Below are 15,531 nucleotides of genomic sequence, written 5' to 3'. Positions count from 1 at the left end.
AGGCTGAATCAACTTGTCTGGATCTTTTGTCCTTTGTCCTTGTACTTCCCCTTCTTTCCATCTGGAATTGAGACACAAATGCTGGAAGAGCAGCAGCCATCTTGTAATGAGAGAACAACCACATGATGTACTACAAGTGGCCAAGAAGAAACATAGGAGTCTGGGTCCTACTGGCAAATAGAGGTGCGCTACAGCCCTCCCAGTCCTACCTGAGGCCTCTCAGTCCCTGAGAAAAAGAAAACACTATCATCTGTTTCTGCTACAAACAGCCAAACACAATCTTAACTAACAGTCATTACCAGTTAAGCCTATTTCATTTTTTAAAAGAAAAAAGCTCAGACTAATACTGTCATAACTAGCTACAATGCAACACTATTATGATATAGCCCTGTTAAAGGTCACTTATTACACAACTGACTATGAAGCCCCAGGAGGAGATGAAATCTGAAATCAAGATTTTGCAGAATCCTAAAGCCAGCTGAAAACCACTGAGGCCACACTGTATGAAGGAAGCAAAGTAAAGAAACCTTTACACTCCAGCTTCAATTCAACCGGCACCAGAGTTAATTTACACAGTCAAAGACAGGATTTTGACCATTCACATATCTACGTAAGGACGTAAAACTGAAGTGAAAATGAAAACTACTGGCTGTGAGTAGTTCTCAGTTCATTTTGTCACCATGGGCATAAGCAGAATCACACGGCTCTAATGAGAGAAGGGACTTTAGCAATTGCTTTAGCAATTCCTCAACATTTTCATGAGGAACAGAACATTTTGCCTTTTTCTTAATCGAAGAGGGTTTTTTAGTGATATATAGATAGACAGATAGATAGATAGATACAGATATAGATAAGTAAGAAATCTGCCACTCAGCTTTCATAGAGAATAATAATGAAACCCTTTTTATAGCTGTCTGGGGATAACTGATTAATTTCCAGGTCAATGGAAAAATATCCATTTTCTTGGACCAAAATAATTTACCTTCCTTGTCCGTTAAGTCTAAAATGTATAGAATAAAATTTATTGGGTTCACATTAATGATCTCATTTTCACACTTAGTATCAATTTTAAAAAGTAACAATGTGTTGAGGAAAGAAAATCTTCCAATGATAGACTCAAACAGCAGAATTTCATAGATTAGAGTGACATCTAGTTAATATTGATACTATAATAATATATAATAATTATAATAACAGTATGTAGGTTAGTTTCCTTATACTGACAGGAAAGACAAGAGGGATGTTCTGCATCTTTTGTGCTAACCTACTAAAAATGTTTTCTATTTACATGGTAAATAAACTGCATAATTCACTATAGATATTAAAGAAAGCCACTGACACGGGCAATTTCTAGCATAAACAATAACAAAGAAATATGTTTTATTCGAAAGTAAATGCCTTTATTCACCCTGACTGTGGTAATCTGCTGAAGTAATGAGATTTTTTTTTTTAAATCAGATGCCCTGAATATCCTGGCGATGAATATATTTTATAAGCAAAGGGATTGGAATATGAATCAGGACACTGCACCCTTCTCTGCAGCAAATAGCTCTTTCTGTGTTATTCTAATTCAGCAAACAGTTGCCTATTTTCACTCAGAAGTAAAGGACCAAAGTAAGACCCAAGAATAGACCACACCATAAATAATTAGGGCTCGCTCACTTGCCGCTATTCTTGTTTTGCTCCAGAAGGATAGGTCTGAAGTCCTTCCAAAGCCATCTGAAGACTAAACTCTCAACTTCTAAACCTAACAGTCATAACTGCTAACATTATAGGTTATTGTAATTCTACGTTTCTGTCACAGATTCTGAATTTGTTACAGCTGACCCCACCACTTACACATTCAACAGCTGGGGCATATGATCACTTGGCAACCTGATAACACTCCAGCCAAATGCAAAGTCATCCTGGAACCAAGGAACTCGGGCAGAAATGAAAATCAAAATAAGCTCTCTTACGTTCAAATGGGAATGGAAAATGTTTTGAACAATACATGATTTTAGAAAATGCAACAACTGTACTTTGAGAGTTGAGTGAACTGACAACTCCCTATTCAAAGCCTACAATTCTTTTCTGATTAGATCAGCCCCCACAGCAAGTCATCGGGATAATAAGCTCTGTAATGAAGTCATCGAATTGGATACTGATGGGAAATCATAACCGGCTTCAAAACACATCCGGAAACAATGAGTTTTCCAGGTCTCTAGCTTTCCACGTAATACACTGGCCAATACTCTTACTCTCCTTTCCAAGACCAGATGAAACACAGAACATCTATAAAGTCGGGGACAAATTGATGACCTAAGCATTTTAAAACCACAAAGAAAACGAAAGAAACGACCTTCACTTTTTCGGTGAAATTCAGGACTATATGTTTGAAAAAGTGTACATGTAAGTGCAATACTGATCATTAGGTTATAATTAAAATGAAGTGTAGTGACGACTGCAATGGCCTCCAGGTCTTCAATTTCCCTTTAGTTCCAAACGCAAATAAAAACCATCTTTTAAATAACATCCACTTCCTCAAAGCAAGTCAAATCACCTCAGTTATGTCTGTTTTCCGAGTCACCTGCAATCACCCACGTGTCAGAGGTAAAACTTGATGGGACAAAAATTCATACAGCTATCATTTTCTTCAAAAGTAAAAAAGGTACATACTTTCAAACTTTCAGACATTTTTCTTTCTGACCTTAAAGAGCATAGGTGTACATCTTCCATGAGGTTTATTAGTATATTGCAATATTTCTCATTTTTAAGGTTCTGGAACAACTTATTAAGAACCTTATTTTTAAATGGGAGGACAGATGTAAACATGAGTGTACTGCACATGAACACACACACAGATGCTACAAATGTGCTTTAGCCTAAAATATCATTGCACTTGCTCAGTGGTAGTGTCATACACAATAGAGTCTTGGCACAAAGGAATTCTGATTGTGCTGTTTACGGAATTCTACATGGATTAAAGGAATGTCAATAATAAAACATGTTCTAGAAGAAGATGAAATATATTCATGGGTAGATTTTGAGCTCTGGGGGGATTTGGAATTTAATTATTCAGTTCGGGATTCTATATTTCTACTTTTTACAAATAGAAAACTAGTGATACATGCATTTTAAACCATATAATCCCCATTCAATTTACAGAAATTGAGTTTCTTAAGACGACAGCAAATATTCAAAAGATGCAAAACCACTTGAATGCAACCGATGAAATAGGCCACTATTCACCATGAATATATTAAGGCTCTGGGAGCTACCCCTGGGTGTGGAGCGCTTAGAAGCCACAGTTAGGAGACCGTCTGGACACACTGAAAAATAATTTCCAGAGACAAAAATACCCTTTAAGATGAGAAGATGCTCTTTATCTAACGTCACATTTAACTATAAAGTCAAAATAAACATGATACTAAAATATCAATACTATTTATCGTAGAATTTCCCCAACATAAAGGATAGGCAGAAAAATATCTCAAAATATACTCCTTTACGTTTAAATTTACCGCAGACTCACTGACGAAAGTCTTTCATGCATCACACTATCAAGTAATCTTTATCATATGTAAGAATAGATATATAGTCACAAACCATAAACTTTTTTCATATAAAATCATTTTAAGAAAAATGATTTGGTGATGCTTTCAGTGGTGAAACAGTCCATTTATTTAAGAAGCCAAGGACCTTTTTGATAGGGTTAACCAATACGCCATACCAAGCAAGAGCAGCAATGCCTTAGTAATCCTATGGAGAATTAATCGGTCTCCACCCTCCCAGGAAGAATTATGATGATGCGTAGTGCTTAAAAGCTTTTGCAGGGGAGAGAAAACGCAACGTGCTTCTTGGAAACCAAACCCCTCCCCCGCACTGTACTGCTCGTCCTAGGGCGTCTACGGGCCGTCGCCCACCCCATCACCCTCCCTGCGCTGGGGTACGGAATTCCATCCCAAAAAGACCTGGTCCATTCCCAAGACTGGTCCAGACACCTGTTTACTTGTGCCCAAGCAGTGGTGGCTCGGGTTAAGCAAAGGCGACGGTCACCCCTCTGGTCCCTGCCAAGCCCCGCGGCCCGGGCGCGGGTAACCACATACCTTTGTATCTCTCCAGGACATCCTCGTAGGCCTGGAGGTACTCCTGCTCCTCCACGTACAGGTAAGCGGCTGGGGATAGGTACCCCGCCATGCCCAAGTTCACCTAAGCGACGACTGGCCAATTCCCCTCTCCCGCTCGAACCCCGGACAGGATCGCAGTCAGCAAGATGCAGCCTTGCTAATGGAAACGCGGAAGGAGAGCAGGCTGGGGGAGAGCGCCGGGGCGCAGAGCTGGGGGCGCAGAGCCGGGGACGCAGACCCGGGGGAGCAGAGCCAGAGCCGGCCGGGGAGACGCCCAGGCCCCCTGGCGGGCCGCGGGTGCGGGGCCGCCCGGCCCGCAGGAGCCACAGACCTCTCAGGTTTCAGCAGCGGCCAATCTCGGCGAGCCCGGGGGCGGCGACCTGCAGCGCCACGCCACGCTGAGGAGCCCGGGACCCGGCGGGGACAGGCGGAGGGCTGCGGGAGCCGGGACCCTCGGAGGCCGAGGCGGCCGCCACCCTGGCTCTGCGCTGGGCGCCTGCTCGGAGCCGGGAGGACGCGCGCGCTGCCTCCGCCCGGGATGCTGCGCGGCGCATCTGCGGCATTTCCTGGCCGCCGCGCCGCAGACAGTCGCCCGCGCCCCGGGGAGAGGAAGGGAGGGCACAGCGGGGGAGAGAGGAGGGAGGGCGGAAAGGAGGGGGCGAGGCGGCGGTCAGCGCCCCGGCTGGCTCGGCTCCGGCCCGCGCCGCCCGGCCCCTCCCGCAGGCAGCGCCGCGGCGCCCGAGCCCCTCTCCGGCCCGCCCACCGGTCCACCGCGCGGCCAAGCCCGCCCACCCTGGACGCTGGCTGGCCGGCCCGGGTCCCAAGGGCGAGGTTTCTATTTGGGACCCACAACAGGTGCCTGGGAAACAAAGCCGCGGATCGCGCCACCCGCGCGCGCAGCCCCCGCGGGGCTCCCGGGAGAAGAGTGGGAAATACTCTTCGATCCGGCCGCTGTCACAGAAGGACCAGGTCGCTGGGACAGCGTGGGGGGGAGAGCCGGGGGTCCGCGCCCCAGGCGCATCTGGGGGCGGGCGGGGGTCCTGACAGCCTGGAGACGCCTGCGCCTGCGCGCCCGCCGCCCCGCGGCCCGGGGACCAGCCGGCGGTCCCTCCCTTCCGCCCCCCAGAGCCGGCCCGCGCATCTGCCGCGGCCACAGCCCGAGTCGATTCACAGCACCCGTCTCACGTTGCCACCGCCCTCCTTCTCCCTACCATTATTCACCCCACATAGCACTGGTCTCCACTGAATGTGAGTAAAATGGGTCCAATTCCCTTCGCTTTGGCATGTATCATATACTAAAGTGGTGAGTTTAAGAGTCCATTGGAGAAACCGGTTGGTACCCAGACATGTAAACAGGTGTGTTTAAGAGGACTGACAGAAGTCAGCCGGCCTTGGAAGGAATCCTGGCTCCTGACTATGTGACGTGGCCAAGTTACTTATCCTGTCTTCATCAGGATAATCATATCATAAAGTTCATCATGGGCTTCCCTGGTGGCACAGTGGTTGAGAGTCCGCCTGCCGATGCAGGGGACACGGGTTAGTGCCCCGGTCCGGGAAGATCCCACATGCCGCAGAGCCGCTAGGCCCGTGAGCCATGGCCGCTGGGCCTGCGCGTCCAGAGCCTGTGCTCCGCAGCAGGAGAGGCCACAACCGTGAGAGGCCCGCGTACCGCAAAAAAAAAATAAAAATAAAAAATAAAATAAAGTTCATCATATATCATCATATCATAAAGTTGTGATAGCTCAACTTTATGATAACTTTATAAGTGTTAGCTGTTGTTGTTATGATTATTAGATGAACCATCTCATTGTTGACTCTCTGATTTATGACAACTTCACCTCTGCCCACATCTCCCCTTCCTATTTCTTCTTTCATAAGTACTGACTTTTTGTCCTTGATAACTCTTTTTTCTTTTTCAATGATGTGAATCTGGATCATTTTCCATGAATTGTTAGATGGGAATGAGTACTCTTGGAAAACTGTATACTCTTGATAAAACTTACTTGAATTAGAATTGGAAAGCTTTACTTCTCATCAGTAATTGGCCTATTTTTGTTACTCCAAACAGAGCAAGACCACACTTCTCTTTTCTGTCCTGACCACTGATCTGAGTTTGATCCACTAAGCCTTTAGGATCACTAGAGTTTTCTTGCAACTTGGCATGTATTTATGTATACATTAGTTCATGAAGTAACAAACAGGGATCATATGGGACACCTTCTGGAAATGAAAGGGTTAGCAATTCGATCCCTAAGAGTCATCCCATATACAGACCACATATATACAAATGGAGATCTCTCAAAACTGTCTTGTCTCCCTCACAGTGAGTAAGGTCATTAAGGGCATAGTCTGATCCTTCATCAGAAATTGACACGCAGTAGCACCCAGTTTTGTGAATACAATCACTGCACACTGCAGTGATTTTAACTGTCTGTTGAAGGAACCAGTCAAAATGAACAAGCAGCATTTGGGGTTGTTGGTAAAAACAGCCTTTACCCCATGCATGCTTGTAAAGATAATAAAGGATCAATCTGCTAATAATAATAGTGTATTCCATAGGGAAGCAGCAAAAGCAGAGCAGTTAAGAGCTTGGCCTCTGGAGTCAAGACGGCCTGAATTCAGATCCTAGCTCAACCACTTCCTATGACCTTGGGAAGAGTCTCTCCTCTCTCAGCAGATTTCTGGACTGAAAAATGGAGAAAATAATAGTACCTGCTTCATAAAATTGTTGGGAAACCTAAATGAAATAACATATTAGGTGCTTATGAGAGCATCCAGCCATCAGTCAGCTGTCATTTACAGAGCATTTTCCATGTGCCAGGGAATCTACAAAATGTTTTGCATTTACTACTTTAATCACCACAGCCATGATCTTTTGATAGAGAAAATGAAGCTGAGAAATGTTCAGTAAGTTGTCCAAGAAAACACAACTGGTTCATGATAGAGGAAGAATTAAAGTCCAAAGTCTGACTCTGCCAAGGTCCTTACATTCTAACTTCAAAGAATTCACATGGGTCCAACATCCATACTTTAAAATAACACTGTCACTGGGCTTCCCTGGTGGCACAGTGGTTGAGAGTCCGCCTGCCGATGCAGGGGACACGGGTTCGTGCCCTGGTCCAGGAAGATCCCACATGCTGCGGAGCGGCTAGGCCCGTGAGCCATGGCCGCTGAGCCTGCGTGTCCGGAGCCTGTGCTCCGCAACGGGAGAGGCCACAACACTGAGAGGCCCGCGTACCGCAAAAAAAAATAATAATAATAACACTGTCACTAACAAACCATGTACCTTTACAGGCACTTCAAGACTGAAAACCCCAACTTACAGTATCCTGCAAGTAAGAACAGCAGATCTGTCTTACGATGATGTTAAAGGCATTTACAGTGGGTACAAAGCCCCTTTCTTACCATGTCATTCTCACCTTGACCCTGAGAGATCAGAAGGGCATATATTATAGTCTCAGATTTTAAAATGAAGATACTACAATAAATGCAAAAGCACTTTTAAAAATATAAGTATCAGACATGTGACACCATCACCAAAAAGACTTTCAGAAATGTACATCTGATTATGTCATTGCACTGCTTAAAAATCTTCAGGTGATTCCCCACCAGTTACAGCATAAATAGTCCAATCTCCTTGGAATTGCCCGAAAGCACCCTTACAGTTTCTGCTCTTCCCTACAAATCCCAGGCTTTAGCTACACAGATGACTTGCAGTTTCCATTTGAACCCATCTCCCTGCTGTGTTCCTGTAGCTCCATCCCTCGGTAGTGGCCTTCCCTTTCACTCTAGTCCATCAAGCTAGTTAAATCTCCCCTCAAATAATACAGGTACTCACAGCCATTACAGCTAATCTCTCACCCGTGTTGTAACTGTCTCACAGCACATCCATGGTCATGTTAGACTAGAATTTCTTTCAAGGCAGAACTGTGTGCTTATTTTCATTTTATTCCAGAGGCTTAATAAATATGTATTAAATGTGAATGACTTAAGGGATTCCCCCTGACCATATGGTCTTTTTGACTCTAGACATTTTCATTCTATTTTATTTTTATGACCTTAAAAACAAATAAAAATATGAGACTTTCAATTCCTTTATTACTAAATAACGAACATGATGGATGGACATCCGCACACCATTTCTGACCCTTGCCCCGTCTCCTACTAGGGATGAACTTCACCGATCGGCCGAGTTTCAGGCCAAGTGTGAAAATGCCTGAGAAGTTGAAATCTGAATGGTATGTTTTCCAACTACCCACTGCACCAAATGCCCTCAGATGCCCTGTTCCCTTATCCTCACGCTGGATGATCTGTGGCAAATTTAACACAAAATCTATCTGGATTTCACAGTTTAGCCAAATGACAATGAAACAGATATTTGCAGACTGGCCCCTGAGCCTATGCTGGGGCCAGTGATGAAATGATTATGACTTGTGTGGCAACAGCCAATTTACCAATATTTATTTTAAACACAGTAAGTAGTACACGTCCATACTAGGGCTGCGTATTCTGTTTGTTGTTTTATTTTGTTTTGTTATATTTTTGAAGAATTGATATAATCTTAAAAGTATGTAACTCAGAAGTCTCCAGTGCACCAACTACCAGTAACTTCATAGTAAACCTTTTACAACGAGTAAGACATGGCCCCTGCCCTCCCAGAGCCTACAGTCTACTGACCCCAGCACCCGCTTGTCCACTGCACCCAGCAGAACCCCCAGGTCCTCCATTCCTTCCCTACCGTCAGTGTACACCGACCACTACTACCACCAGCCTCTCCTGACTTCCTGTCTGTTAGTTTATATAACCTCATTCCCCCTGACAAACATATGCCCTTCCTTCTCTCATAAACCTTCCTTCACTACCAAAAGCAAAATACCCGTCTCTGCCACCTTTATCAAAACTCTCAAGACAGAAGGACCTTGTACCTTCCGTAAAAACACAAAAGACAGGCATCCCAGGCTTTCTACAAAGCCCCAGCAATTTCTCACACCCCTGCCTTTCACCCATCTTCCCTTTCTGCTGAGCCAAATATCTGGTACCCTGGTTCTGGCACTGTCTCCTCCACTCCCTTGGCGGTATCTTGACAGGGCAAGGAATCAGGCCTCGGTGGCCAAACACTTTTTGGTACTCGCCCAGCTCTGCACCTCTCCCAGGCCACCCCTGCCCACTCTCACTTGGCTCCCAAGCTGTCTCCATCCTCCCTCCACCCCATTCTCCCCCTCCATCCTCCTCTTTGAAGGCCTGGGTGAGACCAGCCAGCATCTCACAACAGAAGCCAGAAGAAGCTCAAAGCTGTTGCCCCAGAAACCTGGACTAGAGAATGGCTGGCTGGGCCCTGTTTGTTTTTCCCGTAATCAGAAAATCCCACTGGGGGACACTAGGGGGACTCAGCCACCATGATGGCTGGGACCTGAGCAAGTCCCCTCCAGCCCCCACCCCCACCCCCGAAGGAGTACAAGTACCAACTTTGCATGATGGTGGGAGGCAAAAGAAACTGAGTGGGAAGGGGCCTGGGGGAGAGAGTGGGGGAGGGGAGAGAGGCCCGATCCACTGCAGAAACCAACTCCAATAAACACCTGGCCTTTGGCCTTTGCAAGAGAGCTCCCGAAGACACACCCCAATCTACCCCATTACCATTTCTGAGAAAAAAAAATTGAGGAACAACCACCCCAGAAAGCACAGCTCACATACACACAAACCACACAGGCACTGCAGGCTGGGGGATAGATTTCCACAGCAGGCTCAGCTTTCAGCCAAGTAAAACAAGCCATCACTTCTGGGACCTAAAGGCAGTGCAAGGGAACCCTGGGTAACAGAAACACTGGCCCCTCCCAGGTATTAATTAATCAGGGATGCATGATGGCTAAACCCTCAAGAGCACCAGGGGCAGAAGCTGCTACAAACACATGATGCTGACAGAGATGCTACACTTAAACACACACACACACACACACACACACACACACACACACAAAACCGCATCCAGGTTGCTAAAATACCCTCCGCAATTCTGGGTACCAGAACCCAGGAATCTACCCCCCCCACCCCCGTTAAATGTGGTCGCTCAGAGCTCCCATGCAAACATGGAAACGAAGCGTCCAGCAAACACACCGGGAATCACTGAGTTAATACTTTCAGATTGGCACGGTGGCGACTGCACATAAATAGGAAACTTCAATGCAGATTCCTGTAAATATCCCCTTGGTTTCAAAGGTATCGATTCCTCCAACTAGAAGACAGGGCCAAACAGCTTAGTCACCAGCAGGCAGGGCCAATCGCTCTTTTGATAAATCAGGACAGAAAGTAAACATGGTCATCCTCCTTCTCCACCTTGAGCGCAGATCTCTGCCCAACGCATCAGCTCCCAGCCAGACAGGGCCCCCGGGGACTCCATGGGTGAATTTCCGCAACTCTCCTCGCACCTCCCTCTATCCCCTGCCCCCGCCCCCACTTGCTCTTACCTGCTATCCTAAGCACTGCCCTCTCCGCAGGGTCCAGCACCGAGCCCCCGTGGATCTTTCTTTTCGATCTCTCATGTTTAGGCAAATTCCAGGGTAAGGTATCTCCAGGAGCTGGAGATGCAGAGCCAGATTTCTGGCTGAAATCATCTTCATCGGAAAAATCCGCAGAGGAAGACATCGAGCAGCGGTAGGACGCGTTCCCGGAACTCTACAGGGGATGACACAGAAAAAAAGCATCAACAGCAAAACACTCACATCGGCTCGTCCATCTCAGCAGCCCCCTCCCTGCCCCCAAACGGAGTCCGGCATCCTGCATCATCTTCAGCGCGGACGGGGGACCCACACCAGAACCAACACCCAAGGCTCACCATCTTCCCTGGGCCACGGCTCCGACACCGGCCACACGCCCCGGGCAGCTCCGGTTCATGGAAGATTTGCACCCAAGTGTGTGGCCTGCGGTCCGGCCACCAGCTCACAAATGACTGGCCCAACAATGAAGCCAGAATCCACAGCCTTCCTGTTACAAACCTATAGTATTTGGCTCCCCCACCAGGCCAGGACCGATATTTTCCATTACTAGCCTGCTGCTTAATTCATTAACGCAACTCACTCCAAGTTGCAAAAACAAAGCACAAACGCAGGATGCTCAGTCCCAATTCCTTTCCGTTTCCAGTCGGAGTCTCCCCTCTAACCAGGTTTGAGCCCCTCGTCCCCTTTAGTTAATCTTCTTCCTGAGCTTGAAGCTGGCTCCCAGAAGAGAGCAAGGAGGGAGGAAGGGCTGATTCTGAAAAGAGCCTTTTCTGAAGACCGGGAGGACACAAAAGACTGTTTTCAGAAGCCAAAGGCAGTGCCAATAAACAAACATCTGAACTCAGCTTAGAGTTCTTGAGATCATTTAAACTACTAGCAAAGTAACAGCTGCCAGTGACGGAAATGAGAATGATGCAGCAGCTCCCCTCCGCCCCTGGTCATTACACAGTGAAATGAGAAACGTGAGGCTTTGACCCACATGCTTGGCCTGACCTCAGTCTCCCTTCCAGGAACAGGAGCCGGTCTGCAGGGCGTATCTCGCATTAAAGGGTCTGTCTTCCCCACAGGGAAAAGGCACCAGACGTTATCTCTTCCTCCTTGGTTGAGTTAAGTTTGTGATGATTCAGGGAGCCACCAGCTTACCATGGAAACGAGGATGCTGACTATCTGTGCTGTGAACAGAGTTCTAAACAAGATAAAGCATCCAAGGGAAATCTTCACCTCCCCATTTAGAACTTTGCTGAGGCTCAAGATGCAAAACTGGTGTAACTCGAATTCCTGAAATGGAACTTGCAGCCTCAGACTCCTACGAAGCCGGTGGCAGGCAGGAATCAGTGGCGTGCTCCCATCAGAGTAGAAACCCTGGGCTGCTCACAAAAGCCGTGGTGACGCAGCAAAAACAGGCTGTGTGACAACATCCCAAGGCGTGTGGAATAAACCAGAAGTGAATCAGGACCTCGCCTCCATCTATTCAGGCATGACAGTCCTTATTCACTTCTACTGGCCAACACCATCATTTTTTTTTTGTCTTTTTTTTTTTTGGAGTAAAATTGCTCTACAATGTTTAGTTTCCACTGTACAATGAAATTTTACAATGAAATGAAATGAATACCTATATCCCCTCCCTCTTGGACCTCCCTCCCACCCCTCCATCCCACCCATCTAGGTCATCACAGAGTGCCAAGCTGAGCTCCCTGTGCTATACAGCAGGTTCCCACTAGCTATCTATTTTACACATGGTAGTGTATTTATGCCAAACCTAATCTCCCAATTCACCCCACCCTTCCCTTCCACCCCATGTCCACATGTCCATTCTCTACGTCTATGTCTCTATTCCTGCCCTACAAATAGGTTCATCTGTACCATTTTTCTACATTCCACATATATGTCTTAATATACGATATTTGTTTTTCTCTTTCTGGCTTACTTCACTCTGTATGGCAGACTCTAGGTCCATCCACATCTCTACAAATGACCCAATTCTGTTCCTTTTTATGGCTGAGTAATATCCCATTGTATATATGTACCACATCTTCTTTATCCATTCATCTATCGTTGGAAATTTAGGTTGTTTCCATGTCCTGGCTATTGTAAATAGTGCTGCAATTAACACTGGGGGACATGTGTCCTTTTGAATTATGGTTTTCTCAGGGTATATGCCCAGTAGTGGGATTGCTGGTCATATGGTAGTTCTATTTTTAGTTTTTTAAGGAACCCAACACCATCATTTTAAAAGTACACATACTATTTCCTGTAAAGTGTCTAAGATTTACCTTTAGCTTTATTTTTTCCCCAAAAAAGCAGTCTTCCATTTTACTTTACATAAAATGTCATCACCTTGGTTAATTATTAACTTATTTAGATTTTGTGTGTTTTCCTAGTGGCAATCGTGTACTATGCAAATAAATAAAATTGATTTTCTGTATTCGCTGGAGTCCACAGAGAGTTGTGAGGAGCTTTAAGTCAGTCACAGGATGCTATCAACCTACTTTATTTTCCATGCTTTTCTGAAAATTCATCTTGAGCTCTCTGAGGCTGTGTTGCTGGCTGGATTGGTGAAAAAGGATGACATTCTTAAAGACTTTTTCAAAAGGGTATTGGGTTTCCTTGGTTGCCTTCTGTCTTCCTTAAAATGGCTTCCTACCTGTCCTTATGAAAGGTCATCTTTTATCTGTGAGCTTGTATTTCTTGTTGTTTCCTATACTCTTTCAGTGAGGATAGTAATTTGATTGTCTATCTTTACAGACAGACTTGGGGAATAACTGTTAAAGGACTGCCCCCATACAAAAATCCCTGGTTACTGATTTTTGTAGACAGAGTAAATTTTTTTAACGGTTAGCATCTCAGCTGATGGAACAGCAAAATGTGATTTATGCCATGACATAAACACCACTCATCACACATAGCCAGATGGGAACAGTTACTACCCTGGACCCAAGGGTGTTGAATGGTGCAGCCTCTAATCTGGACGTGTCCTTGGTAAATGGATAAGAGAGAAAGGAAGACAAGACAATCGGCAATACCTCTTTCAACAACATGGCACAGGGAAATACGGACACACGCAGACAGAGGAAAAGCATGCTGACTTATACACGACAAAGTCTCTCCCCTGGCTACGTGACTCGAGCGTTTTAACCATTAAAGTATTCAATTTTTCCCCACAATAATTTTCATGAAGACTTTTTAAATATAAGGTAAACTATACAAAATTAGGCCCATTTGAACCTTGGAAAGTGAGAATCGATTTTTTTATCATTTATATGTTTTGTATTCTGAGAATTACCTTTTAATTCACTTGAATTTTTAGACATATGCACTCTTCGGTATAGAAATTTCTTTTTTTTTAGGCTTATTTGGTTGCTTTAATTTGAAGTTTCTTTTTTTTCTCGGTAGTGTTTGAAGTTGGCTCTTTAGCAGCCAATGAGGTAGAGACTAAATTGGCCACCTTTTAAGGGCTACTGAATTTAGTCTTTTAGGCTACAAGTGTGTGATTCAGTAAATGAGCTTACTTCAGTGAATGAAAGGTTGTCTGTGGTTTCTGTCTTCAAATTTGGGGAAATTATATTTGGAATCTTAATAAATTTTCATTCACTGTTATGTCGGTGGCATTCATATCAATGAATAAAGTAGACTTCATAAAACAAGCATTCCAGGTGGGATGCTGTAAATTCTGTCACTAACTTGTTCTTTCCTAGTATCAGGCAAACTGGCTGATCAGATAGCCAATTTTTTTGTTTCTTTTTTGTTGTTGTTAATTCTTTTTTTATTGACGTATAATTGATTTACAATGTTGTGTTAGTTTGAGGATTCTTTTTCAGATTATTTTCTCTGAGAATGGATTAAAATGAAGCTGCTTTGAAGTCAATTGACCCTCTAAAACTATTCTTTATTGATTTCAAATGACTTGCCAATTCACGTCTCTACCTTTGGGGCTTAGAGGAATGAGTGTGAAAGTACAGTTCTCCTTTCTTATGGAAAAAGCAAACATATTCTCTGACCCAAAGTCCAGAGCCTAACCTTTGATGTGGGGCTTGGAAGGTAAGACAAAGGAAGTGGGCTCTTGGGACCAGCAAAACCCCGAGTTCCTCCTGTCTCTTCCTCTACTCCTGTTGCTTAAGGTTTGATTCCTATTAAAATATAAATATCTATGTCCATGATAGAAGATTGGTTAAATAAATGACAGTATATCCATACAATGGACTACCCTGCAGCAATTAAACAAAAATGTTATTGATCTACATTTAGCAAAGTGGGAAGGGTTCATATAGAATGATTCCTTTAAAAAATATCTGTGTGTGTGTGTGTGTGTGTGTGTGTGTGTGTGTGTGTGTAGACAGACAGACAGTAAGATGATTTATAGATGAATAGGTAGATACATGATAGGTAGATAGGTAACTATCTACCAATGTGTAAACAGCCGTTATTTCTGGGTGATGACTAATACTATGAATGAATTTAGTTGTATTCCTTATAATTTTTTAATCCAAAACAAATAGTACACAAAAAGATTACTAAGAAGAAGAAGATACTACGTCAAGGGTCAGAGAAAATATCAAAGGTTGTAGGAGGAAATAATTATTTAAGCCAGTGTTTTTAACTATTTGAGGCTCACAGACACCTCTGAAAAGTTGATGAAATCTAGGGAAGCCTCTCTTCAGATCAAAGCCCATCAGCAAATACACACAAACTTTGCATGTGATTTTATGGAATTCACTGCCCCGGGTTAAGCCCCCAATTTACAACCATGAACTGTCAACCCCATTTGGCATGTGTGTTGAAAATGGAAAAAAAAAGGGAAAGAATGTGGAGTATTCAGAAGAGGAGAAAGGTAATTAGGATAGTAAAGACAAAGTTGGCCCAGGTCATCATGTTTTTAATATTTGGCTTTTTATTTTTATTTTTTTTTAAATAAAGGACTGTGAAATACCTCT

At 44.5% G+C, this 15,531-nt stretch overlaps 1 protein-coding gene across 12 annotated transcripts in view; it reads right to left on the bottom strand.

The window, feature by feature from the left end:
* Positions 1 to 15,531, bottom strand: part of DST (dystonin) — a 558,750-nt gene that overhangs the window by 395,390 nt on the left and 147,829 nt on the right. For 9 of the 12 annotated variants that reach the window (XR_014326489.1, XM_082847286.1, XM_082847281.1 and 6 more), the window contains one exon: positions 10,571 to 10,778. Coding sequence is in view for 11 of the 12 variants with exons in the window: in XM_082847286.1 (XP_082703412.1) it covers positions 10,571 to 10,778 (208 nt within the window). In the remaining variant the exon portion in view is untranslated. Of the gene's footprint in view, positions 1 to 4,088; positions 4,292 to 10,570; positions 10,779 to 10,938; positions 10,978 to 15,531 lie in introns of those variants that run through there. The other 3 variants (XM_082847292.1, XM_082847293.1, XM_082847287.1) reach the window with 3 other exon arrangements.

This window comes from Leucopleurus acutus (assembly GCF_964270905.1).
Source record: "Leucopleurus acutus genome assembly, chromosome: 10".
NCBI classification, from domain to species: Eukaryota; Metazoa; Chordata; class Mammalia; order Artiodactyla; family Delphinidae; genus Leucopleurus; species Leucopleurus acutus.
This window is presented reverse-complemented; position numbering and strand designations above follow the sequence as displayed.